Source organism: Oxyura jamaicensis, chromosome 9 (genome assembly GCF_011077185.1).
Source record: "Oxyura jamaicensis isolate SHBP4307 breed ruddy duck chromosome 9, BPBGC_Ojam_1.0, whole genome shotgun sequence".
NCBI lineage: Eukaryota > Metazoa > Chordata > Aves > Anseriformes > Anatidae > Oxyura > Oxyura jamaicensis.
The window spans coordinates 13,380,537-13,407,602 of record NC_048901.1 but is presented as its reverse complement, the minus strand read 5'-3'; the positions used below and the strand labels follow the sequence as shown (position 1 = coordinate 13,407,602).

Here is a 27,066-nt window from a genome sequence, read left to right as displayed (position 1 = left end):
GTGTCAGCAAAGACTGGTGCCGTGCCCGCATGCACGTGGGCACACCCCAAGCCTAGCTCTGCAGCTCACGCCTGATCGTGCCCCATTCCCTCTTCCAGAGGGGTCACAGTTGTGCCAAGCCACCCATAGAGACCCCCCAGGGTCCTGTGTGTCCTGTCGGGCTGCTCCCCAAGCCAGGCACGGATCTGCTGCACGCCCTGGGGACACTGCCTGCCCACCTGAGAGCCTGCGGCAGGCTGCATCTGCAGCATGTGCCTGCACGTTCCTTAGCAGGGCTGCTGACAACAGAGCACAGGAGGGTCTGGACTTCTGCATTTGTTCAGGATCTGGCACGGGAGCCCCAGTGCAACATAAATATTGATACAGCACATCACCACCTGCCCTTTGCAGTCTGGTGAGCAGGACACTGCCAGCACGCCTCAGTAGCTGAAATACTGCAGGGGACAGCGGGGTTTTTAATTAAGATTATGACTCCGCAGAAGCACTTCCTTGCATGGGAAGCCTTTTGAACCAGACAAACTTCAGATGCAGATTTTAGTATTTCCATGAAACCATTGACATTGAAGCATGAGGTCCTGGTCTCGGCCGTGGCCGGGCTCCCACACAGGCAGGCACACGAGCAGACAGACGTCAGTGCTGGGCAGAGGCTCCGGCTGCATCCTGAGCAGGAGCTGTCTGAAAGCCCAGAGGTGTCCAAGATCCTAGAGCACAGCACCGACTGTCCTCAGCTCTCTTGGGAGCAGGGAGCAACTGCGGGCACCCAGCCCCCTGCAGGATGAAGTTCTGCCTCTGCAGCAGCTAAAGCCCAGCGTTTGCATTGCGGAGGGCCAGGGGATCTTTTTGCTCACAGCAACACATTTGTCCAAGACAAACAGCACCCGGGCATTGTTTCAGCATGAGTCAAACGCATGGAAACACTCCAGTGCCATCCTGTTTTGCTGTCTGGAGGTTTCCCCCTACCTTCAGGATATGCTGACAGGCTCTGGGACATTTCCTATCTCCTGTTCTCCTGCTACCCCATTTCCCGTAAGCGCCTGCATGCAGCGCTGCTCAGAGTGCTGCCGTGGCAGCCGAGCGTCGTGCGGTCCCAGCCCATGCCTGGAAATTCAGCCTGCAGCCCGGCAGCAGGCAGGCAGCCAGAGGGAACAGCTCTGAATACACCCCAGAAATGGTGTATTGCTTATAAAAAATGCCTGCACGCACATATTTACATCCTCTGACAGGTCAAATAGGTAGTGAGCATTAAGACTGAGCATCTAACACGGCAACCTGATGGATCTCCATCCATCTTCCCACCACCGTGTACCCAGGGGAAGAAGACACACGGACCTTTCGCTGTCAGTGAATGGCTTACCCTACCCCTGCCAGCCCGCAGCTCTGTGAGCAAGCAGCAGCTCAGGAGAGCTCCGAGCTCCTTGCTGCCTTGTCCTCACCTTTCGGATGTGTGACCCATGCTGCCTAGCTTGCTTCCAACCCCTCAGTGTTCAAAGTGCAGCCATGGTTCACGCGGCTCCTGCAGAGCCAGTCCCACGGGGAACAACCCGGCCACGAGTGCCACGTGGAGCACACCTCCTGCGCTGGGGGAGCAGCTGCAGGGCACTGGCACCTCCAACCCCATCGCCTCGCTGGAGACATTTTGGGTGCAGTGGAGGAGCAACTCCGGGATAAATTCCCTGGGGCAGAGCTGGTGTCACAGAAAGCTGTGCCATGTCGGGAGGGAAAAGCAGGAGGTAATTGAGACCCCCCAACGGCCCCCACCGCCCAGCAGCACTCCCCCCCCAGCCACCTTTCCAGCGGATGCTCCCAACCTGCGTGCGTGGCAAATCGCACGGCTCGAGCTGACACCTCTGCTTCACTCCTAGAACACATATTTAACTTGCTAAAAATATAAAAATAGCAAAGATTTTTTTACAAAGACACTCGTGCTTTGCCAGCTCGTGTTTTTGCCTGGAAGTCCTTTTAGGAGGGAGGCGCGAGCCCCCCAGCGTGGGGAGCCCTGCGGGGGGGAGGCGGCGCGTTTGCACAGTTTGCCCCACGCGGGGCGACCCGGTGACGAGAGATGGCAGGAACTTGTTTTCACGTGGAGAGCAAAACAGCACAACAAGGGCAGCACAACACAGCCAGAAGTGACCCAGCACATCAAAGCTGCCCGACAGCAGGCTCAGCCCGACGTGCAGCACACAAGGGCTGTTACTGCTGGGCTGCCTCGAGCCCCCCTCCTGCAGCAGGAGGCCACGGGGCAGGGGTTTGCCTCGGGTCGGATAATTGTTGTAAAACGTTGCTCAGCCCTGCCTTGCCCCTGCTGTGCTGGAGGTCTCCTCCTTTAGCTGAGCACCCCGTGGCTTTGCTCAGTACCCCCAGCAGGCCCTCTTCTACAGACTGCCTAGAGGGAGCGAGCCACCATCCCAGCTCTGGCTATGCATGGAAATACTGCAAAGCTGATCCATGCCCGGGCAGAAACGTGGAGCAACAGCACCTGGGGCTAAGTGCAGGCAGAGAAATGCCTCCATTGCCATGCTCACTTAACTGCCACAGGCTGTGCGGCTAGCAGAAGGGACCTGGCCTGTTGGGCAAGGCAGGCTTAAACTCCCAATCCTACCCAGCCCCAGCACGGTGCTCAGCTGTGGCTCTTCTCTCTCTCTTCTATTTAAGCCCTAACAATTGGATGTAATTAGCGGGGGCTGAATTTACCATTCTGGGCACCAAAGTCCTGCCAGGACACCCAAAGGAGATACAGGAGCCCTCTGTGCTCTGGGTGTGGTGTTGCCTTTCAGAGAACACACCTCAGCCCCCACGGTCCCTTGGTCCCTGCTCACTGCCAAGCCCGCGAGCCAGGAGGACCCCGGAGATGGCTTTTCCCAGCCAGGCACAGTGGTGGTTTCTGCAGCATGAGCAACCAGAAACCCTCTTGTGAGTACGCTCTCATTTGGCTTCTAGGAAACGATCAGCGGTGATTAATAACCACAGGGACACCAGAACCGAGCAAGGCTCTCAGACTGGAGACACCAGGACAAAACTCATACCCTAATAACAGTGCTGTGCAATTTGCTCTAAAGCCACAGTCCTGGGAGAAGCCGTGCAAACTTCTAAGTGATTTATGGATGGAGCTGAAAAAAACTAAACTCGTGTTTGGGAACAACCTTATATCATCGAAATGTCGCTGAAACCTTGGTGGAGGGTGCAGAAAATGATGTAACTTGGCAAGCTCTATCCCCTTCCGTTGACAATCTGTTTTCTCATATGTTTAATATAAAGAAAATGGGAAATGTCCAAATCCCTTTTCTCTGCTCAGTATGATTTACTACCTCTGCTCCTGCCCGCGGCGTGACCTTGCTGGGTGTCGGTCGCGTGTCACCGCTGTGACAGGAGGGCCTGGGTCCCTCCTGGGGACGGGGCTGTGCTGACCATGTCCGTGGGCTGCCTTGGTCTCAAGGGAGGAGCAGCACCACCGGGTGCCACGGGCACTGCTGGCCGGGGAGAGCACGGCATAGCCCGGCTGAAACGTGAGGCAAAGGGTGGGGGACGAGGTGCGGCTGTGAAACATGGCCAGAAGGGATCACAGCCACACTGGGGTCGGTGGAGAAGGCAGCTGCCATGGGAGCACTGGCCCTGGCCACCTCCATGTGCCTGCCTCCGCTAACGAGGAGTTATAATTAGCCAGCAGCAATCCTGCTGCTGTGTCAGCAATCCCTAGGCACAGTGAAAATCTGTCTCCCTCATGTGCCTGTCATGGCCCTGCTCCCCTGACACGAGGGATGCCCGAGCTTCTGCACAGAACCGCAGCTTCACCCCCTGCTCCGCAGGTCAGCACAGTGATGTTCTCCATTCCTGGCCTCCAGCAGCTTGTAGGCAGCCCTCCGGCTCCTGGGGAAGTGCCTGTATGGCTGCTTGGCCAGCAGTCCCCTCCTGGTGCACTGCTCTCTGCATCCAGCCTCGTCCCACCCTCCGGAGGCCGTCCTGCAGCAGGCACACACAGCACACCCTGCCCTCTGCTAAGTCACACTCGCTCCAAGCTCAGCCTTTGCCTAAGAGTGTTGCTGGACACGTCTTAGCAGGTTCAGTTATTGATCTCCTTATTAAGGCTTCCAGTAGGGAAAGAAAAGGCAGAGAGAGCTCTTAAGCTTTTTTATCTTTCTCTGAGAACATTTCCATTAGGATTAGCAAATCTGGCCAGGCTATCTCAGACACTCAAACTCAGCTCAGCTGAAAAGTCATTAAGGCATCCTGAGTTCATGATCTGATTTACCCTGGATTAAAACAAAAACGGAGGTTCATCCTTGGCAGGATACATGTTAAATTCAATCAATGTATTTAAGTATCACCCCGAGCAGGTATCTGATCCCACTCAGCACAGCACCTGCTCAAACACGAACCTATTCCCAGCCGTACTGTCCCCGAGGGCTACAGCCTCCTGCCATGCTTGGAAACGGCTCCACTTCACCCCTCCTCTAGCTCAGTCCAACTGCGTTGCATGTGGCGACCCGGGGAACAAAGCGAGCAGCAGCAGATGGGGTTAAGGAGAGGCCCCATGCTGGGGCTGCGTGTTACCAGCAGCTTTTAGGGCAGAAAGCTGGGGATGACTTTTCCTCAAGACACGTGTGCTCCGGCTGACGGCAGAGCCGAGTTACGGACCCCAGCAGAACGGCACAGCGACGTGCAGTCAGTGCTAACCCCATTGCCCACCCCCTGCACCTCACACCCCAGATGCCACAGCACCTTCACCCCTCACTGTGCATCCTGGCAGAGCTGTGACCAGCCCATGGGACACACAGCACCGAGCTGGCAGCCCCTCGGTGCAGCACTGGGGCTGATCCTGCAGCACAACACAGCGTGAGCAGCCTGGAGCCTGCAAGTCCGTGCGGGCATCAGTCAGAGCAGAGCCCTTCACCTCCCGCTGGTGCTGCCCAACGTCTGTGTGAGAACAGAACCCCCTCCAGATCGCCCAGCTGGGATTTTGCCTGGCGCACGTTTCATACCCGATACAGAGAGCACAAAGTAAGCCCTCAAGCACAGCTGGAATGAATCCACCGCCAGCATGCTCAGAGGAGGCAGCCAGCCCTGCATCTGCCGGGCAGCTCCGGAGCCACACACGACGGACAGGACAGCAGTGACCAGCTCCCACATCGGGAACGCTGCACCGAACTGAGCCAGGCCTGGCTGCTGCTTTCAGGACCTGAAGGTGTTTTCTGGAGTGACGAAGTCCCAAAGCCTCCATCAGCTCTGGGAGAGACCAAAACATCTGCACAGCATGCCGTAGGGCTACAGGCATCCCTTAGCGTTGCAAGGAGGTGGAACCAGATGATCTTTAAGGTCCCTTCCAACACAAGCCATTCTGTGATTCTCTCTGCGTGCTTGCAAGCATCAAGAGAGGTCCCCCTCAGGCTTCTCTGGGTGAACACCTCTTCAGTACAAGGTGAACTGCAGCTGAGAACAGCACCTACTTGTTACTTAACTGCCAAGACAAGCAGGGGGTCACATACTGAAGGACCTGCTGCTGCACCATCTGCGATCTATGTGATAGGACACCCGTCTCTCCAACGTGCTGGTCATTTTTGGCACTTCCCAAAAGATTTCTCACACGTACCTCAAACTCACTGCAAGTAAGTAATGGTAGAGCAGGCAGACTGCTCCACTTATACCAGTGGGATTCCCTGGATGCTAGCTCGGATATTTTGTGGAAAACGTGGGTGGAGAGCAAAGAGGGAAGGTAGACAGAAGGATGCAAGGCAACCACACGGCTCAGAGCCAGGCCTCAGGCAGTGCCAGCCACCTGGCTGCATGCTCACCTTCGTCAGGCTAACTCAATGCACAAGTGTGGCCAAAAACGCACTCATCCCATGTCCACCTGGAACAGGAGGTGTCACCTCTGCTGGGGCAGAGCAGCATTATTCACAACCAAAACCTCCGAACCCCAACATGCAAGCTGACATGCCAAACTTCAGTCAGAGCACCTGAACAGGAATGGCTGGGGAAACACACCTCTAACAGGTATTTTGTGCATCTATTTATGGATTAGGCAGTCGTTATCAGGAACTTGGCTCTGACAGCCTTGTGACTGTGGGAGAACAAGGAAACCACAGTGGTACTGTACACTTTGTTCAGACTGGCCTACAAGTCTCAGATTAAATTCCCCTGCAGGGATTACAGCAGGAAGACTGCTTCTCCCCAGACTTTGTTCCGACGGCTGATCTGAGCTGAACAGAAAATAAGAAAGCCACCCGCTGCTGCCCATCCCCTCCTCCCCACGCTCGTGTCCTGGGCACGCCGCCGTACCTGTACACCGGCTGCATTTCCCTCGCAATCCCGATGACAGCTCCTTCCTTGAAGTTGTCGAACTCCTCAAACAGGTCTCGGATGTTGGCCTTGTACTTCAGGTCCAAGTCTACCTGGATGATCTGCGTTATTTCTGAAAGCACAAGGAGGGAAAATGAGTAAGGCAAGACAAAATCTTGACCAGCGATTACCAATGATGAGGCGATGAATTACACCCACTGAGAATCTGGTGCAGTCAGCCCAGGGGGCAAGACTCAGCTGATTCAGGGCAAAAGTAGCCCAGCTGCCGCCTCTCTCCAGAGCTACCAACCCTCACCCATAACGACAGCACTTACCAGCTTGCATTTTAGGTATGACTGACTAATGAAACCATTTCTGGTAATGTTCTGTTTCTATCAACCCCCTCCTTTCTTCCAGAAAAATGGTTTTGCACACAACTGAAAAAGCAAGAAGTAGCTTGAATGCAGCCTCCCAGCAGGTATTTTCTCCCTTTCTGGAGGTGCCTCTGCAGAGGCAGCCGCACACCACCCCGCACTCACCTTACGTTGCGTACTTCAAGTAGAGCTACAAACTCACCAAGTGTTCCTCACCTCCAGCCCTGCCTGGAAGTATGAGAACAATTCCCACTGCAGACACTGTCAGTAATTCAGGAAGGCACACTGCACCTCGGGGCACCTGTACAGGCTCATGACCTGCCAGGGGCCTGACACGGGCTTCCCCATCTCCCAGCCTTGCCTGTGACAAACGGGACCCCGTGACGAGCTCCCCCAGCCCCGGGCAAAGCTGCAATCATCTTCTGGCCAGCAAAGCTCTGCCCTGCCTGGGAGCCGTGCCGGCAGCGAGGTGTGCACAGCACGTCGAGCAGTGTCCCACGGCCACCGTGTCAGGTAAGGCCACACCTATTTATGTGCTACGGAAGCCAAGAGCATGTTGGCCGGGCTGCTCAGCACTAACTGGATTACAAAGACGGTGTCAACCTGTGTCAGTCCCCGCTTACCTCATGCAGGTGCTGCGGCAGCTTTCTGCAGGCCAGATGGGCCTTTTGTTACCACTATTTCGTAGCAATCAGCACACAAGGCCCTCATCCTTCCTCCTCCCGGTTATTCCCAGGCAGGAGGATGTCACCGTGCTTGCCACCCCTCTCCCCACCAGGGCTGCAACATCGGTGAGCGCCCAGGACCCAGGAGGCTGGTGCTCTCGGAGAGCCTCCCGGTGTGGGGACAGGCTGCTCGGTGTCACCGTGCTGCTGGAGGCAGGAGGAAATCGCTCGGTTTTCAGCCTCCAGAGCAACTGTTGGGACTGGAGGCCCAGAGATGATGACAACAGCCAGCCGCACGCAGCTGCCCACCAGCACAGGAACCTAACTGTTCCATTCCAGATGCATCCATCACCTCCTGTTTGTTTCCACCAACCACTGGGCTGTGCAGCAGATCCGAACTTTTTGCAAACCCTGCCTTAATCCCGGGCTCTCAGCACTTGGCCATACCTAACACGCTGTCCTCAGTTAAGTACGAAAAAGCGCCGTGAGGTTAAGCAAGAAATACACTGCTTAGTCAGTGAAGTACCCAAGCAGAAAGATAAATCACACAGACACAGCACCCGAGCTACAATCCAGCTGTATCTCAATTTATTTTCTAAACGTTCATCATCCTCTGCCTGCTGAAGAGGAAGGCTGACTCCCTTCAGCCTGCAGAACGGCAGTCCCCAGGCCCACCTGGTATTTACCACCACCCCAGTCCTCTGTTTGCAAAGATTTAAAAGCCAGGCAGAGTAATTCACTACAGGCTAAAGTGGGTCTTGACCTGAAAGCAATTTCCCTCAGCCTTCCTAACTGCCTCAGAAATTGCTAGCACAATTCAGACAGGTGAATAGGCAGGGCAGGGAATTTCTGAATCGGGGAACGAGACGTGTATCCCAACCACCCAAACCTAAGTCCCCATTAAAGCTATTCCGAAGCTCAGCCTGAACCTCCTGAGCAGTGCAAAACCCCCAGTCCCTGACACTGCTGCCCTCGAGCACCCAGACCTGGCCACACAGCCAGGCCTTGCAGCTTGTTCCGTCTCACACCGGGGAGGGTTTGTGCCACTCAGCAGACCTTCCAAAGGAGAAAGTCACCTCTCAGTGCAACACGAAGAGGCACAGACCCCAAAACAGGCTCAGGCGGCACCAGGGAGGGGAGCCCAAAGGGTTAGAGCTGCTGCAGAGCCGGGGAGAGGGCCGGGGTCTCTGTCCTGCTCTGGGCAGCAGCAGGGACTGCTCCAGCATAGCTCAGCCCAGCACAGCAGCCTTCAGCTGGCCCATCAGGTTTCAATTAAACCAACCGCAAGGCACGTCATCTGATTGTTCTCGGCAATTACAGATGAGCACTAACTGCAATTAATCACGACTGAGGATGAAAGCGAAGCTCGGGGGGAAGCTCCAACTCCCCGTCTCCTCCGTTTTCCCAGCCCTGCCCGGCCCAGCACCAGCACCAGCACCCTGCGCCGGTCCCCGCACTGTGCTGGCAGAACCCCCCTGGGAAAACACTACCAAGTCAGACCCAGAGAGCACAAAGTACTTTTCCCTCTTTTTTTAAATTTTTTTTGAAGCAAGCATTAATGACAGCAGTGGGACAAAACCGAGCGTGGGTACTGGTGCTGAGCGCTGCTTTGCCAGATGCAGCTGGCAGGGACAGACTGATGGCCGAGCTGATTCCTCTGCCATCGCTGTCTATGGCTGGCAAGGGGCCAGGCACTAATATTTCTGATTTATCCGCGTGTTTTGTCCTCTTACCGAGCACTTTGCCCTGACTGCTGCGTGGGGGTGGACGGATCACATGCTCTTCTCTTTCTGGCACAAACTGCTTGGAGGGGCCCAGCTGGAAGCATGCAGAAACCCTGACAGCGTTTTGCTCGGAAAGTGCGTTTTCTAACTTTGCTATGATATATTTTACCCTCTGCTCCATTCAACTCTGGCTCTTCCAGCCGCTGCACATAAAGAGGAGTTAAGCCACTCAAAGCAGAGAAGATCTCCATTAGTAGTGACAGCTTTATGACACAGGCTGGCCCCACTTAAAGCTTGTAATTTTTTACTGCAGCCTCGTAACAGCAACCCCAGCAGGGCTGCAGCCCGGGCTTGGCGCTGCTCAAGGCTTGCTCCGACTCCCACCAAGCTCCGGCCCTGCAGACTGGGACACATCCTGACCACAGCGCCAGCACCTGTGCTGCACCCACCACTCAGGGCTCAAAGCCTGACTTTGTCACGCCGACTCGAACCTTCCAGCTCAAATCCTCCTTCCAGAGGTGGACGATGGGCTTAAGGCTTCTGGAGCGAGCCTGATGCAACGCATCCCCGAAGAGCCAAGTGCTCTGCGAAAACAGGCAGCGTACCCCCAGTAACTGGGGAAACGTGCCTGGCAGCAGGGGTGTGCAGGAGGAGGAGGTGCTTTGGCCAATCCAGCTGGAGCTCCAACGATGCTCCTTGGCTCCATCAGCCCAGCGACACGCTGCACCCAGGGGCAAACACCCTCCTGATTTACCAGCCCCGCTCTGGCAGGCAGCCCTGCAGTGGGTGCTGCTGCCCCAGCCCCTCCTGCCCTGCAGGCACTGCTCAGTGCCTGCGGACACCTGGAGCTGCACAGCCCCGAGCCTGCCCCTAGCTAGGACTGCTTTGCCCCACTCTAATCTTCACCTGAATTTAAAACTACAGAAAAGGGGATAGACGGAAGGTCAGGACACCAAGAGGAGATGCAGGAACAGGAGCCTGGGGTAGCTGCCACACAGAAAAGCCCAGGGGCCCGATTCCCTCAGCTGCTCTGGGAACTCCAGCAGCCTGATGGCTCCAAACCCTCCTCTTCCAGGCAAAGCGAGCCAGATCCGGATCACTGGCACACCTCCACCACGTTGCTCTGCAGAGGGGGGAAACGAGTGACAATAATAACAAGTTGTGTCAGGTAACAAATCACGGGAAGGAGAGTTGCCATCACAACGCAGAGCCCTGAAGCTGTCCAGTAGATGCCATGGTCTTAATTGCTGTTAATTGAGCAGTGCTTTGAATAGCTCTAGACTAGGAGACGCAAGAAGATTGAAGCGTCCTGGAGCTGGAGCAGCTCTCCAGCTGATCAATGGGCTCTCTGCACAAGCTCAGCTCCCTCAGCAGAGTACAAACCCTGCCTGCAGCAGGTCTGACAGCAATGCTGCTGCTCTGGCCAGGCCTTTCCAGGAGGCCGCGGGTGCTGCTGCTCAGTGTAAAGCTGCTGTGACCCAGGCTCTGCAAGCTGAGAGCCTTGCAGCAGCGCTGCTGTGCTCTCCTGTTACAGCCACTGCCGGGCTCCCTCTCACCTCTGTCCTGGGGAGATGTGCCGGGGGAAATGGGGAGGGCAGGAGGGGCACGGCCATCGCCCTGCCGCAGCCCTGCAGCGCCCAGATCTCACACGCGGTCCTTAGGTAGATGTCTCCCTCTCATGGGAGCTGGTCGGGGTTTGGCTCTGCTCCCACCACCTTATACAACAGTCTCCACCTGTTTCAACAAACTTGTTTGTAAGGACCTAACCTCTCTAGGCTGCCAAGACAACACAGAGACACCCCTCTGATGGGGTCCTGCTCCTCCCAGGGGCAAATGCTCTCCGTGCGCCATCACCGCCATGTGCCAGAGCGGCACTGCATCCCTGCAGAGCCTGTTTTCCCTGAGCAATTTGTTTGGGCTTGAGTATTATTATTCATAACCCCACCTGCTCCCAGACAAGCTCCCTGCTTCCCCAGACTGTGGATGATGATTTTTTCAGTGATTCACTGGTCGGGCTGCCAGGGGGATAATCCCCACCTGAGTGTCTGTGCGGCGATGGCACAACCAGGGGCCTGACGGTGACAGGCTCACCACCCTCACACACCGGGCCAACACCACTGTGGGCACCTCCACAGCCTGCTGTGGGAGCCAGCACAGCACCCACATTGCAAAGGGGATCCTCACCTCCCCAGGGAAGAGGAGCTGCAGGCCACCAGACAGCTGCCCGAGGCAGCTAACCGCCTGGAGACACGCGTGGCTCTGACCTCGCCTGCACCGCGCAGCTCCGCAAAGCTGCTCGTGCTGGCTGTGAAACCAGGATCCTCTGCCCTTGGTGGCTGCGAGGTGTGCGGCCAAGAAAAACACCGCTCCCACTGCCAAGGCTGGGCATGGGCTCAGCTTCCCCCGAGAGCCTCCTGCTGCAACTGCAGCGGGGCACGAGGGCAGCCGCGGTGCCAGGCGGAGATGCCCGAGCTGCGGCCGGCCCGCTGACACAAACATGCTCCGCTCTTCTGCCTGCCCTTTGTTAGAGGCTTCCTTTGTTTTGCTCACCCCCACGCTCCTGGCTGCTCCCGGCAGCTTTCCCTCTGCTGTCATGGAGCTGTGAGCAGCTTCCTGTTTTGTTGTGCACTCCCCTCTCCAGGGCTTGTTTTCTCGGCAGATAAAGCCTGCCCCTCTGCTCCCGGCGTTAATCACCGCTGCCTGTGCCGCGGAGCTGAGCCCCGGCGAGCCTCGGCCAGAGGAAGGCAGTGAGGCCAGGGCAGTGCTGACGTGACACGCGCCACAGAGCCCAGCCGGCAGCACGCTGGGGGACAAGGGGGAAGCTCCCTCCCAGCACCTTCTCGTCTTCCCCCGAGAAAAGCAGCCCAAAGCAGCCCTGCTTCTGCGGGGCTTGTCAGCTTAGCTGCCAGCTTTTGGTTCAAGGCCTGCAAGCAAGCCCTGGCCGTGTCCCTCCCTGCCCACCAGGCTCAGAGTGAGAGTAGGACAGCCAGGGGAGGACGGCCACCTGCAGACCTGATGCCAGGAGCACGCAGCAGTCCCAGGAGGATGATCCCGGGCAGCTGGAGGAGCCCTGGCTGGCTAACTGTCATCCAGCAGCCTCCTCTAACACCTATTATGCACCCAGCGGAGCACGACAGCAGCTTCTTCACAGCACTTCCAGCCTATCAGCTAATTAAAAATTAGGCTGTCTGCCAGAGAGATGACAACTCCTTGCTGCGGCCCATCCACACCAGCCCCAGCCGCCCTGGGGCAGCCTGCAGGCAGGCAGACAGACAGGCACGGTGGGTGCAGCCCCACTGCTCCCAAGGCCACGCTTTCTGCAGAGCCCCTCCATGTCCTCCGGCTGCCCACAGGCCCCAGGAATCGGCCGGGGGGATCCCACTGAGGGGTTTGGCTCAGGGAGGCCTCCAGCATGCTGTGAAAGCCCTGGAGCAGGCACCCACAGGAGCTAAAGTGCTGGATACAGCAGCAATGACCCGTGAAATGCTCGTGGCAGCACCATGGACCTCTTGCCTGGTCCAGAGCAGTTTTTCTGTCCTTGCTCCCCTGTCCCTGGCTGGCTCCTGGTCCAGGATAACTCGCGCATCACCCAGATCTTAACCGACTCTGCTCCAGACAACGCTGAGCACTCAGCAGCTTTCAGGGTGAAGCTTCGAGCACCGCTCGCTGTGTATTTAATATACAGTGTCACCAGAGGAGGAGTGTGAAGACACTTTTTGGAGCCGGAGTTAGAACAGCAGGAAACCTTATAATCAGACAAAATAAGGTTTAATTCCAGGTTGCCATAAAACACAAAGCAGCGTGGATGGAAAGCTGTAAAGTAATGAGCGGGTGAGACAGAAAGGGAAACCAAAAAGAGATACAAGAAAATAAGTGCAGTAAGGTAAACCATCTCGCATCTTGATGGTGGGGGAAGGAGCTGCAGAGCTGTAGGCAGATTTTGTCCTTGTTTCTTCTTGCTGAACTCTAACAAGCTACGGCTGAGCCACTGGTGAGATGGAGGGGCCAGCAGTTCTCCCCACCCTGGCTGAACTGGAAGCAGGGCTGGGGTTTTAGCACCGGGTGAATCCCAGCAGCTCCCACACTGCTTCCCTCTACAGATCAGGAGAGGGGGGCTGCCTAGGGAAGGAGAAGGGCCTCCCCTCCCTCAGGACGACCAGGAGAAGGCTTCCAATGCCACCCCTGCCAGGTGGGTGCCTACTGAACCCAGTGCCCCGACCGGGCAGGGGCGAGACCCTGGTGCTCTGCGGGAGGTGGAATCACAGCGTGCGCCTGCCCCGGCCTGACATATCTAGGACATCCCAAATAACTGGTGCCAGTGCTAAGGCAAGGGGCAGCCAATGGAAATAATGAGAAGCGACGCCCCCCGAGGGGCTGCGGGTCACGCTGGACAGAGAGGGGATGGCGCTGAGGGGAACAGGATGCCAGGTGCTGCAGCTCCCTGGGGGTGGCCCCTGAGCCGCTTCTCCCACCACTGCACCACCATCACAGCAGCCCAGCCGCCCAGCAACACAGCTGGGCCACTCCAGCAGGGCCAAACGCCCCGTGAAACCCAGAGCAGATGGGCTCCTGGCCACAGGGACAGGTCTTGCAGGCAGCTGGGTGAGCATTTCACTTCTCCATGTGGGGACCCTCCTACCACACTGCAGCCTCCAGCACTTATCTGGGTGGGTTGAGAGGCTTTCTGCTGCCTGCTCCCCAAAAGCAGCATGAAAACAACACACAAAGCACAACAGGATTACCCCAACAAGGAACAATGGCTGGCACCACTGACCTATTGCTTGTCAAACTGTTACTTCAGTCTTCTCCGTGCTAGCTCACCACGAGCGAGTTCAGCTCAGGAGCAGGCTGGGGAAGGAATCTGGCTCTTTCTCACATGGCCGAAACGTGAAACAGGGAGGGAGGGCATGAGAGCACACCAGAAACAATCATCCCTCCCTCCATCCCTGTATAAATGGAAACACTTTGCCAGAAAATAAACCCTTCTGCTACTGCAACATCTCCTGGGAACTGTGGTTTGAGAGCACGGAGCTCTGGAGCCGTCTCCCATGGCTCCACTGCAGCCCCACATTTTCTGTGCCTCTTCACGACATCTCCGCTCCGAGAGCACGATCAGGCCTGCAGCATCTGGGATGCAGGCGCTCTCCAAACCTGCGGCATCTCTGCGTGCCCCCGACATGGTGCGGCTCAGTGAAGATGGCAATGCTCAGCCAGCAGCAAAAGGTCAGGACTGATGCACTCTGAAAATGCTCATTTATTAACATTGAGCAGTCACTGAATTATGCAGGTAACTGGGCTGCGTACAAGGAATCGCTACGCAGCTGACAGAAGGGAAGAGGAGGAGGTTGTGCTTCCCTCTGCCAGGATCCACGGTACAAACCTCTGATGCCTGTTGTTTCGTTCAGCGTGTAAGACAGGATTAATGCACCGTAACTCACTGCCAGCAGGTGCTTCACCGAGGATCCATCATCTGCAGGGAGTCACCCGGCATCCCAGGGGCAATCAGAGGTGTACACCAGCTTGGGCGACCCTGCATTGCAGCTGCAATGGCAAACCCCCAGACACGCACGTACAGCTCTGTTTTACAAGGGCAATATCAAACATTTCCAGGATACCGCATGGCTGCTTTCACAGACTCGCATTAACAGAAGACAATTACTTGTGAAGATGCTGTTCCAGCTAACAGACTATTTATTTCCTGATGTTTCTGCTTAGCACATTCCCCCCGGCCCCCACATCCTCCACGGCTCAATGGAAAGGTTGGGTGAAGCCTTGCCAGGCCAGGCCAGCTTTGTGTCGTTCCTGTGGGCACCAAAACACAGCTGAGGGACCGTGCAGCCAGGGGAGCCTCACGCTGCCCCGTCTTTCTGTGCAGAAGCTGGGCCAGAAGACACAGTGCAGCTCGGTGCAGCGTGTCTCCACCCTGCCCTTTGCCCTGCCTGCAGCTCGGCTCTGTGGGAACGGCACAAGCCGGGGCTCACAAAGGCTGCTGTGTCCAGGCTGGGACTCCCAGAGCGCTCGCAGGGCTGATAGCAGTTTCGTGGGAGATCATCCCCTCAATCGAGCTGGAGCCAGCAGCTGGAGCCTGTTCCAAGCTGCACCAATTCCCAGGCGGTTTGTGGCTTTGTCATTAACAGGCTTTTGGACAAACATCATTGCAATCCGGTCTGCGCTTAATAACCAGTATGACCGTAGATAATGAGCTGGAGAAGTTACCAAATTCAGGGTCTGAGGCCAGGGAGAGCACTGGATCTTTCAGTTTGATCCCGGTGTGTCCCAGGCCGCTAACTCTCACCACTGTCTGGGCACCCCCTGCAAAGCCACTGGTGCAGCTCTCTGCTGGGGGCCACTTCCCCCCACACCGTGCTGCTTGCTCACCTGCAACAACTGCCTTTACGTCCCCCCGAGGTACGCAGACATGCCTCCCTGCGATGGTTATCTACTGTACTTCAGTGCCTTCAGCGATTTCCTTTCACACCAGCCCTCCGTATGGCTGGATAAATTTTAGCATCTACAACCTTCCACAGCAAAGAGCTCCACAGATCACTACACCGGGGTGAATTACTGCCTCTGATTCCAGTTCCGCGTGCTTTAAATCTGCCTCTTGCTAACTGTGATGCCCGCTGGCTCTTGTCCGAGTCTGCCTCCCGCAGCTCGTGGCTTTGCAGACCCAGCCGTGACCCCCTCAGCCAGCTTGCCTGCAGTCGGAGGGTCCCCGTCATCAGGGCCATCCTGTGCAGAAGGCACTGCTCTTCTCTGAGCCTCTCTCACGTTTTTCCAACACACTATGTTGTGTGCCATAAGGTTAGGCAGTGCATAATGACCGCTTTGTTCTCCTCCCCTAGCAGCTCTCCATCTTTGTTGAGCCATATGAAAACTTACCCTCCTCTCCCACTGCTGCTCAGTTTCCTCCTGAGCCCTTAATGAACAAGATCACCAAAGGCACCTGGAAATCAAGCTCTGGAGTTAGCAGCCAGCAAGCACCTGGTTGTGTCTTCCCTGTGGAGTACCGCTCAGCTCCTACTTCTCCTATCCATCATGTTTCTTAAGTAAGCACTGCAACCAGTGGTTTTAATAATTTAGTCAGGCGTATCACCCCTCCAGCTTCTGTGGTGACAATTATGTCAAGGATTTCTCACCACGTATTTTCCCTCAAGAATTTCCCAACACATCCTCATACCCAGATTCCTAACACTGGAATAAAGGGGACAGGGAACAGAATCCCCTGAGACAGGGGATTCACTCTCATCCCGTTCTTGGTCCCATGCTTTCAAAGTATGGAAAACAAAGCGAGTTGAACTGCGCTTGCCCCTCCCTGGCTGGCAGCGAGACACCCCTGCCATGGCTCTCACACCTGACATCTGCATTTAGGACCTTCCGTGTTCACATGGGTCATTCCTAGGATGCAGCAGACATCAAAGCAGTAAGGAGGCTGGGCACAAGCAGGAAGGAACTATCCTGTTGAGCTGCTTTCCTGGAGATCTCCAAGCCTGATTATATATATATGTGCCTGTAAGAGATCCTGTTAACTGAATCAAACAACTCGTTCACATCCCACCCTACTCTGCACTCTTCCCTCCCCTTCCCCATGAGGACACAGAGCCTCATCAGCACAAGCAAGGACCCACCCTGTGTGGCACTCAGCTCTTTCTGCAGAAATCCCAGCTGCGGTTCTGCTCAGCTGCATCCCATCAGCTTCAGAGAAGCAGAACCACCTCCCTGCCCCTGCCCACCCAGAACAGCACCAGGATTAATGAGTCAGTGCTTCACAGTGCCTGGGCGATGCGCGAAGGCTAACCTCCTGCATTGCAGGAATTGTGAAGCCCAGGGGCCCTTTCCACCTTGTGCTCATCTCTCACCCTTTGTCAGGGCTTCTGCCTTCATGCTGGGCTGGTCAGAGGGAGAGAAACACTGAGAGCCTCCCCACAGCCTGCAGGTGTGGGGAGGAGGACACTTAGACAGAGATGATGCTAAGCCCCTCAGGAAGACCGCCAGCTGTTCATACAGCTAGGAAACCCTGCTGCCTCCAATCTGTCAAATGCCACCTTCAGTCAAGCTCTGCTAGATACCCTGACTCCACGTGACACATGTTACCTCCCAGCCGGGTCTCAGAGATTCCCCTGCAGCTAACAGACTCAGTGCCTCTGGTCCAGCCAGCAGAGGTAGCCAGGAAGTTGCTCCACTGAGAATCTCTCTGCCAGCTCTGGACAAAAGTTACTTGGGTTTTGCTTTTCCATCCTGTCCTGTTCCCCAGGTATTTCCCTCTGCTCCTTCCCCTCCTGTCCAACACGGCCATCCTGCAGCAGTAAGCAAAACCAGGGTAGCCAAACAAGCCCAGCAGCTTCCACCACTGCATCACCCTCCTGGCTCCCAGATCAGCTGTTGCCCACGGTTCCCATTTGTTACCTGGGCATCCCAGTGTAGCTGTGGAGTGCTTGCAGCTCCATGAAGAAGGCGTTGGATACAACCAATACCACACTGGAAACCCGTACAGGGACACCCTGACCAGTTCTTCAACGGAGAAATTCTGCATCTTGAGGAACGCTACGTCTTGTTGAGGAGGCATGCTGCCAGGTACTTGTGCCTAAAAACCCCCACCACAGTAAATTGCTATAGCCAAGCCATGGGACAGCAGTCCTGAACAGCAGACCCTACATGATCATTCATGAAGGAAAGCTTCTTTCTCACTGCGGGCAGCAGGGAGGAAGGCTCGTGGGTCACACCACAAAAGAGCCAAGCAGGCAGAGGGAATTCAACACCAGGGAGAAGCAGCCGGCTGTGCTCCAGCGGACGCGTGCCCACAAAAATCACAAAGCGTACGTGCTGCCTGGGCTCTCATTGCTCTCCCCAGACATTCTCCCCAAGCCACACGGCACTTACACATGAGATGATCTCACCCGACACATAAAACTGCGGTGGAGTTGCAGTGGGACAGAGAAATGGAAGGCACAACGGCTGTTTCACATACAGCCAGGCCATGGCTGCAGCCTGACACACACAAGTTGCAGTGGGGCCGAGCAGGGGAGCTGCAGGCTGCTCCATCAGCTCTCCCCGAGAACTTCCCCCACGGCGCCAAGGGCTGGGGTCTGCTCTGAGGCTCACCAAGGCCGAGCCCCGGGGTTAGGATTACGAGGGACACCAAGCCTAGATTTTCCGCTTGAGCTGACCTACAAAGGGCTGCTAAACTGTGGGTTGCTAAACTAATTGTCTCCAAAAGCTTCCTTACAAGGGCCAGGGATGGGGGGGCTTGGCCAAAGGCTCACCAAGGCCACGCTTGGGGTTAATGCAGAGACAATGCCCAGAGCTCCTAACGGAGCGGGGCTGCGAAGGCGCTGCCAAGAGGAAGTTGTGGGCTGTCAAAAGATTTCTTCACAATTAGACCAGGACTCACAAGAGCAGTAAGCTTTCACAGAAGAACAATCTGACAGCCCAGACCTCCATTTGTCAGCCCCTTTCAGACTGCAGCCACCGGTGCCCTCAGCCCTCGCCCTACCCTGGGCTCATACCCAAAGCCTGAGGGGGGCTCACCCCTTCCTGCCCTCAGCCCAAGCCCCCTGCCCGGGGAGCACCTTCTGAGGAGCCCTGAGCTGCCCATGGCTGCCCCATCTCCTCAGGGGCCCTAGCCTTTCTCTGCTCCCAAACCTCAGCCCGGGCAGGCTCCCTTGTGAGCTCTGAGGCCACGACATTGCCACCACCTGCACGGTACGGCCATGCCTTCTGGGCAGAGGCCCAGGCGTTACTGCTTCGCGTGTCCCTGCTGGGGATTACAAATGCTTGCTGGGTTCTCTGTGCTGCAATGCTGCAATGACAAGTGATTAGGGGGATTAAAGCCAATCAGCAAGATGTGTACTGAAAGTAAAGTAAGAGGCCACAGTCGCTGCCCCTTCTCCTTCTAGCCCAGACACAGCACTCCTCCCAAGCCTGAATCCCTGCGGATCCCAGGGATCGTCTCATTCTGGCATCGTCCTCATCTTGGCAACCCCTCCTAAGTCTGAACCCTGCTCATCCTCTCCATGTGACTTTCCCATCACTTCTCCCTTGCTAACCCCTGAAAGGCACCAAGCCTCCTCCAGCTCCTCGGGTCCGGCCGCGCTGCCCTGAGCCAGGATTTACGAGGCTCGGGCCCAGACGGGAGTTATGCCGTCTGCGCTGCTGCACGCCGCATACCAGCTCCCCAGCTGGCTTAAATCAGGTTAATTCCACTGATGTCAGACGTTTAAGGCAAGAGAGTTACATGATTTACAGCGGCTGAGAAGCTGTTATATTACAGCTTGGCAGCTGTAGGTTTTAGATACAAAGTTCTGTGGGCAAGGATCCCAAGCAGCAGGGAAAAACACAACAGCTGAGTGGCAAAAAAACATTTATTTTCCATGCAATATGCACGCAGTCATGCAGATGTTCCACAAAAACCTTTACAAAAAACTGCTGTTCAGTTTTTGAGAGCCATCAATCTGCAAAGTCAGTGCATCACCACAGCCCTAGGGCTTCCAACAAGTCACTAACCCATGGTAATACAGAAACACCAGGGCACTTCGAAAGTGATAAATGTGGGATCCAAAAGCTAGGGAACTTTAATGCAAAGGGTGCTAGCACTGAAAAAGACTAGAGACAGACTGATACAAATGGAAACAAACACATAAGAGAGAATTTAATATTCAAATCATGGCCTTCGTTTCTGCTGGAGCATGTTTAAGCTTGCAATTAAATCCTGCTCCCACAAAAAAATGGTGCTAAAACTATGGAGCCAGACACGCCTGCAAAGACACAGTGTTCCTGGTGGGTGAAATGGCACAAAAAGGCACCAGAAAAAATGCTAATGCAGCATGAAAATGAAGCTCCAAACGTTTCTCCTCCACCCTTAGTAAAGAAGCTTCTTCCAAGCCACAGAGAGCAGTTTCTCAGAGAAACGGAGCCAGGGCCAGGGGAGCAGACAGGAGCACAGCACCATTCCTACACCATTCACAAGTTTTCAGGGGGGCAGCAGAGTGTGCAGCCCTGCCTTTCCCCAGACAGAAAGCTCTTTCATTCACACTTAACAAACAGGTGGGTAAAAGCACAGGTCCCACAGCAGAAACCCTGACCTTCACGCAGCTCACAGCCAAGGAGGCTGAGATACAGTGGGGACCAAGAAGCAAGCACCAAGGAGCAGAACCAGCATCAGAGAGCAGCAAAGCAGCGGTCCTTGGTCAAAGGGAATGCCGTGTCCTTGTTGCAGCAGCCTGGTTCTTGCCAGCCCGCAACGTATGAGCCTGCTGCTCCTCCTCAGGTCCTAGACGTGCAGCTGGAATGCAGGGAAGGGGCCTGCAAGCCTTGCCAGACCCATAAATCACCAGGCGCTGCAGGCACCCAGCGCACTACATCTGACCTCCCTTGCAAGGGAAATATAAATCAGCTTTACTAGCAGCTTCTGAAACAAAACCTAAACTCGTGAAACTGTAAAATGCCTCTTTAAACATCCTGTACACCAAACAGACCATTGCAAGCCCTCATCAGACTGCTAGAGAGCAAGCAAGCTTTTCAAGAGACAACACTACTCACAGGTTGATGAACTGGGAAGTCATTTCAGAAGGTGTGATCAGCTTCATGCTGGAAGGCTGTACAATACGGATATCTTTAGCACACAGCAAAGCTACAGTAGAGGTATCAGGACAAGAAAATTAGCATTAATACCGTCATTTGTATTCAACATACTTCAAAGCACTCACAATGCAGACATCACCAGACAAAAAAATAGCAAAGTCCAACAAAAAGCTAAGTGCAGCACGTTCACTTAAAGCCACCAAGTAATAGAACTGCTGAGGCTGGATGGGACCTCTGGAGATTGTGCAGTCCTACCCCCTGCCCACAGCAGGGACACCCAGAGAAGCTGCTCAGACATCGCCCACTTTGGTTGCAGGCCCTCCAAGGATGGCATCTTGGCAGCTCTCTGGGCCTGTTCCAGAGCTTCACTATTGTAAAATTGTTTCAGCTTGTCCTCACTGCCCCATCTTGTCATGGGGCACCACGGAGAAAAGATTGCCTTTGTCCTTCCTACTGCATGCATCAGATGCTTACACACATGGAACAGATCAGATCCCCCTGAGCCTTCCTTCTCCAGGCCCAACAGCCTTGCCTCACAGGAGAGATGCTCCAGTCCCCCCATCAGCCTGGTGGATGAGCCAGGGCCACTTCCCCACCTGCAGACACCTCACCCATCCCAGTCCCGTGCCTCAGGGACAGACAGCAGTGCTCCCCGGCCCTTCAAGTAGAGGCACACCATCAGTGCCCCACAGCCCTTGGAGCAGAGGCACACCGTCACGCAGCGAGCACAGGACCTGCACTGTTGGACTGCTGCCTTCCTGCCAGCACGGCAGGAGGTGGGGCAGGGCCGGGGTGCCAAACAGGGCAGGAGCATGGCAGGGAAGGGTCCTCCCTGCCTAACGGGGCTCCTGGCACACTCCCCAGGGCTCTGCTCCCCGACACATCTCCCATCTCACTCCTTCTCCTCCTCCACCTCCGGCAGCACACCAGTTCTGGCCATGGTCCCCAGCCCCAGGCTCCTCGGTCGCTCCTGTCCCTGCAGCTCACCGGGCTCTGAGCGATGGCCCCGCTGCCTCTGCAGGCTCCGGTAAGATGCATGCCTCTTCTGCCCTGGTGTCTATCCAACTAAAGTGTGCTTATTAAGGTAAATAATGATTTTCTGACGTTCACCTCACCCCCTCTGCAGGACTTCCTGATGCAGCAGGCAGGCAAGCCTCTCAAGGCACCTCTTGGCCCTGTGAGACACGAGCCATGCACCTTCTGAAGGATCTCTGCCTTGCTCTCCTGGTCATGCCCCGCTCTGCCCTCACCCCTTCTCACAACCACCTCACGCTTCCAATCCCAAGGCTGGGACCAGCTGGCATCTTCCAGAAACACCTCCAGACACAGCTCCTAGGCACAGGGCTCTCCAGTAGCCCAGCCTTCCCCTGCCTCTTCACGGAGAGCACTGACAAGCCTTCTGCTGGCTGCAGGAACGTGGTGACTGCCTGACACGTGGCCACCAAGCCAGCACTTAGCTCGCAGCCCAGTAACAGAAAGGCTGTGCCTGAACTTTGCGGTAGCAGGACTGCAGGCAATATCATGCCTGGGCAGCCGCCAGCACGAGCTGCCGCTCTGGCCACAGAGGAAGCTGTGGGTGCCAGCTGTGTGAGCCAAGGGAAGAGCTCTGTCACCAGCACGCGGCAGCATGCCCAGCTTCAGGAGCCTGCAGCATAATGCAGCAAACACGGCGAGGGCCGGGGGCACAGGACAGCCTGCAGCCCTGCTGCAGAGCACAAGGCATGGGGCAGGGCTGTCCGCCGTGCGAGGAAAGTAGTGGTGGGCGTCCCAGCTCTGCGAGAGGTGCAGGGCCAGGTTGGCCAGGGACTTGGTAGCGCAGCCAGGTGTGATCTGCTGCCTTCAGCAAGCGCTCACCAGGAGTTTGAGAAGTGGTTTCCAGATCCTGAAGACATGGGACACGGATGCTCAAGAGGCCTTCCCGGTCTCCAAGGGAGAAGGGCCTCTTGGAGCAGCCAGTGCAGCTGCTTTAACAGCAGGGAGCAGCAGGGAGGCAGCTCAGACCCCAGGAGCCTGGCAGCCCGTGCCCCCACCTGCCTCTCTCCCCCAGACCAGCACAAGGCCGGCGGGCTGCAGGCTTCGCAGGCAGCCCCCCAGACCTCTGCCAGTGCCTCTCGAGTGCGGGCTTGGCGCAGTGACCCTCCCCAGAAGGATGGCCTGGGAACACAGGAAGGAAAGCAGCGTCTGCTCCACTTCCTTCTTGTCTGGCAAGCAAGCAGGGTTTGTGAAACCACAGTGGCTACAGGACATACCAGGGCCCCAAGCAGGCCCCACTGTTTTTAACTCTCTTGTAGAGGGCTTCCCAAATCACCCTCTCTCGGAGAAGACCCTGCCCCGAGGCGGCCCAGAGGACCCTCTGTGCATGCACGCAGGCTCAGCCGTGAGCCGGCCCCTCTGGCAGGATGAGCCCTGCTCTGACGGGCAGGGCTGGGCGAGCTCCAGCCTAGGAGCTGGCTGTGCTACCCCTCCTGCTGTGCGTGGGGCAGAGAGGGCCCCTGCCCACCGCTCCGCTGCGTCCCCAGGGAGCAGTGCTGGGCTGACGCATGACTGCTCGCGTTCAGTGCTTTGCTTTTAAGGGACTACACACCAACAGCAACGTGATCCTGGGCCATCAGTCTTACTGAAAAGCCTCTGACCTTTCTCCCAGCCCTGACCTCAGTGTAAGAAAAACAAGCCTGACCTACAAAACGAGAGGGACGCTAAGTGATCCAAGGCTACCGAGCACGTAGGTCCTAGCAGAAATACCCGCGCACAGGCGGGGAAGGAAAGCATGGCATGGACCGAGCCAAGCTCCCTTTGCCAGCTGCCTTGTTTCCTTGCAGATTTATTGTTGTTCCCTCACTCAGTAACAGCTGAGCGAAGATAATAAAGTTAAGTGATCGGTGGCTGTTACGCAGCCAAGCCTTCCAGGAGCTCAGCAAAGCCCCAGGAGAGGAAGGTGTGCTCGGTAACCGCGCTGCTGACACCTGCTAGCACGCAGCCAGGCGGCACAGTCACTGCGCTGCTAACACGTGGCACCTCTTTCTGCTGACACGCCAAGGGGAAGGGAGGTTGGAAAACCACACATGAGAAATATACTGCTGCACATGGCCAGACCAGTTCCAGTTTTGCCTTTTGTTACATCTTGGGGCACAAGGGCAGCACCAGCCCACTGTGTGGCACAGAAAGCCCCCAACACTCGCCCCAGCAGGCACTTGGATGCGAGTGGTCTTACACCAACGGGTCTGTCATCCTGCAGGAACGGGCAGAAATCAGGCTTGGCCCTGGGAGCTCACCCCTAACCCTGAAGAGGGCACACCTCATGTAACAGTACTCCAGGACAGCCCCGCAGTTATCAGTCCCTGCCATCTCCCAGCACTGTTAGTACACGACAAGCACAGTATCCAGGCTGAAGCTCTGACTCTCTCTGGGCACTTGGCTGCCGCTGCCCCTGCCCAGCAATGCTGCAGCACCAGCAGCTAACGCCGTGCTTGTGCCAGGGATGGGGAACGGGCAACCAGAACCATTCACCTGGCTGGGGCACCAGGGGCGAATGCACCCAGGCTCTGTCCTCCCATCGGCATGGCATCAAACCAACCCACTCTGTCGTGCCGATGAGCGCCCTGCTCCAGTGGCAGCAGCCTCTTTTCATGGTGACTGGGTCCATGAGCTTGCTTTGTTTCATGTAGCACTGAATGCTATCTACAAGATGAAGAAAAAGCAAGTCTGTGTTTGCAGCTCAGCAGAGGCTTACCTGGGGGCATGATCCGATGCATTGCGACTGACAAGAAGAAGATGGAGTCGCTATAGTAGGTCCCTGTTCCAGCACTGAAGTGCTTCTGCATGGCTTCGACTATCGGAAACAGCTTTTCGGTCAGCTCGTCCACATCGTGGGTTATTACCTAGGAGAGACACCACAAACACCCGCTCAGCCACGACATCCAGCAGTTCTCTCCCAGGTCTGCCTGTGCCGGACCCTGCTCACCTCCCTGCCCTGAGAGGCAGCTACGTGTGCGGGGATGAGAGGGAAGGATTTTTATGGCCATTCTGGAAATGGGAGGCAGGCACCAAGGGACTCGAACCCTTGCACACAATCAAGTCTATTCAAGGGATGTTTTCCTGCAGCCTCTGGTCCCAGCTGTTGACACTGCCTAAATGTGACCACGGTTCTGGTCTCCCATATGGAGGCAATCATGAGAGGTGACAGCTCACTCCAGGCTCTGGCACCCCGCAGCTCTGAGGCGAGCCAGGCCACGTCATTTACCCTGAAGACCAAGCCTTGCTCCCTGCCACAAAGGCAGGCTGGGACGGGGCCAGGAGCTGAGCCCGGATTTCCTGAGCCTCAGCCCAGCGCTGAAGCAAGCTCTGCAGCATTCCCCCACTGGGGCTGGGGGAGGAAAGGGCAAGCAGGCCACAGCCAGCTGATGAAAATCAGACATCAGCAGTTACCAGACAGCTGAACATCTTCTTTAGCTGGAGGTGAGCCTGCTCATGCTGGAGCCTCCCAGTGCTGCTGTGGGATAAGATGCCAAGGGGCCCTGGCCCGTGCCTGCTCGCACTCAGCAGGCAGCACTGGGTGCTGAGCCCCATGGTGCTGCCCACGCAATGCCACAGGGCAGAAATGGGACCCAAGGGAAGTCAGATGCTGACACCACCCCACACAGCCCTTTTTGTGTTCTTATTCTTGACATAACACAGAAACTTTTAAAACGAAGCAAAGCCCTTCCACGCTGGTTACTGATGACCAAAGCAACACTCACTGGGCTACCCACTGCACCTGCGTTCAGGAGCGACCTGAGAGCTCAGCAATAAAGCCCCATCTGCTCCAAAACCAGGAGCAACTGCAAACAAACTGTCAGCTACTGGAATTGTACGGGCCTACACCTAACTGCACTCTGAGTCTGATGAGCAGGAACACGCAGGCTGCTGCTCATTACATGCACACGAGGACACAGGTCACTGACTCACGGCAGAGAACTGGGGGGATTTTCGGTGTAATTAACAGACACAAAGGACACAGCCCTGGTGCTGATTAAAGAGTTCAGCAACTCCCAGTTTGAGACTCGAAGTCATGCTGCCTTCTTCAGGCAACAGAAAGCAGGAACTGAAAGCTGCAAGGACACAACTTAGCAGCCGTATTTTAAGTTTGGGAAGGAAAGCCTGGATTGAGGATGCTGAGATACCCCCCGTAGCTGGCCCTGCCTTTGGCAGAGGATTCAGCCCCAGGATCCCCACTGGTCCCTTCCAAACTAAACTATTCTGTGCTTTCACTCTGTTTCCCTACCAGAATTTTATCTGCTTAAAAGCTAGGAAAGCTGCACTATGCACTTAAACCTGTAGGTTAAAGCATTAGTTTTTTTTTAAAAACCCAAACCCAAGTCAAGTGCTTCAGAAGAGAAGCCCACTGAGCTGGCACTGCAGCCAGACTCTCCACGGGATGCGCAAGGGGATGCTCTGACACCACGAGAAACTGGCACAGAGATGGAGGCAGTGAGCAGGCTGGAGCTTTTTCCTCCCACACCTTCTTGTAGAAATTGTTCCCTAGATCAAAGCTCTCGTGTCAGAGCAGAGCTTGCAGGAGTTGGGGAGCTGTCGGTGGGCCCAGCAGCACTGAGCACAGCGAGGTACGTCCGTGCCCAGCCTGGATGCTGGAAGAAGCCCTGAAGCCATAGGGCACAGCACCAAGCCCTCAGCGGCGCATTGCTGGGGCAGAGCTGAAGCTGAAGCGTTTCATTTTGCTCCTGGGGAAGCACCCCGCACGCCAACCCCAGGCCAAGGGCATGGTCTGAGAGCTCGAGGCTTGGCCCTGCGACTTCACAGCAGCGCGACCACGCTGCGAGCTGCGTGTCCTGCAGCTGGCCTCACGCCAAGCGGCCTCGGGAGGAAGGCAGGAAGAGCACAGGACAGCACGTACCGGGGAAGTGTGCCGCGAGAGCTCATCGCTGGCCATGCTTGCGTTTGGACAACACAGCATGCGTAGAACTTCCCCGAGACACTGGAGAAGGAGAAAGTCAGTTACCAGCAGCATCGCGGCCCAGCTCCCCGAAGTGCAGGAGGATGCTGTGCATGGCCAGCTTTGCCCTCACCATTAGCACAGGATCACACAATTGCAGCGAGGAGATCGGCAGCAGCCAGCACTGCTGCTGGGTGCTGGAACACAGCAAAACGCTGCTCCCCGGGTACAAAGGCACCAACTGCAGGTGCACAGAGCCAGGCCCCAGCCCAGAGCACCGACCCAGCGAGCCTCCCCTGGGAGATCAAAGAATTCAAACCAACTCCAGTCAATTCTGAAATGAGCAGATGGGTGCCAAGCACCAGTGGACAAAAATCTGGGGAAAAACACTCCTGAAACTTCAGACACCGTATCATCTGTCTTCCCTGGCCTTCCAAAGTAAACAGGAAAATGTGTTTCTGCTGCCCATCCTTTGGTTAAGCACTTCTGCAACGCAAACTCCTGACACGATGAATCCTCCT

At 56.1% G+C, this 27,066-nt stretch overlaps 1 protein-coding gene across 1 annotated transcript in view; it reads right to left on the bottom strand.

Annotated features, from left to right (window-relative positions):
* The window catches only part of XXYLT1 (xyloside xylosyltransferase 1), a 41,224-nt gene that overhangs the window by 10,304 nt on the left and 3,854 nt on the right, over nucleotides 1–27,066 (bottom strand). The window contains exons 2-3 of the mRNA XM_035334745.1: nucleotides 24,347–24,494; nucleotides 6,274–6,406 (exon numbers count right to left, since the gene is read on the bottom strand). Of these exons, the coding sequence (XP_035190636.1) occupies nucleotides 6,274–6,406; nucleotides 24,347–24,494 (281 nt within the window). The remainder of the gene's footprint in view (nucleotides 1–6,273; nucleotides 6,407–24,346; nucleotides 24,495–27,066) is intronic.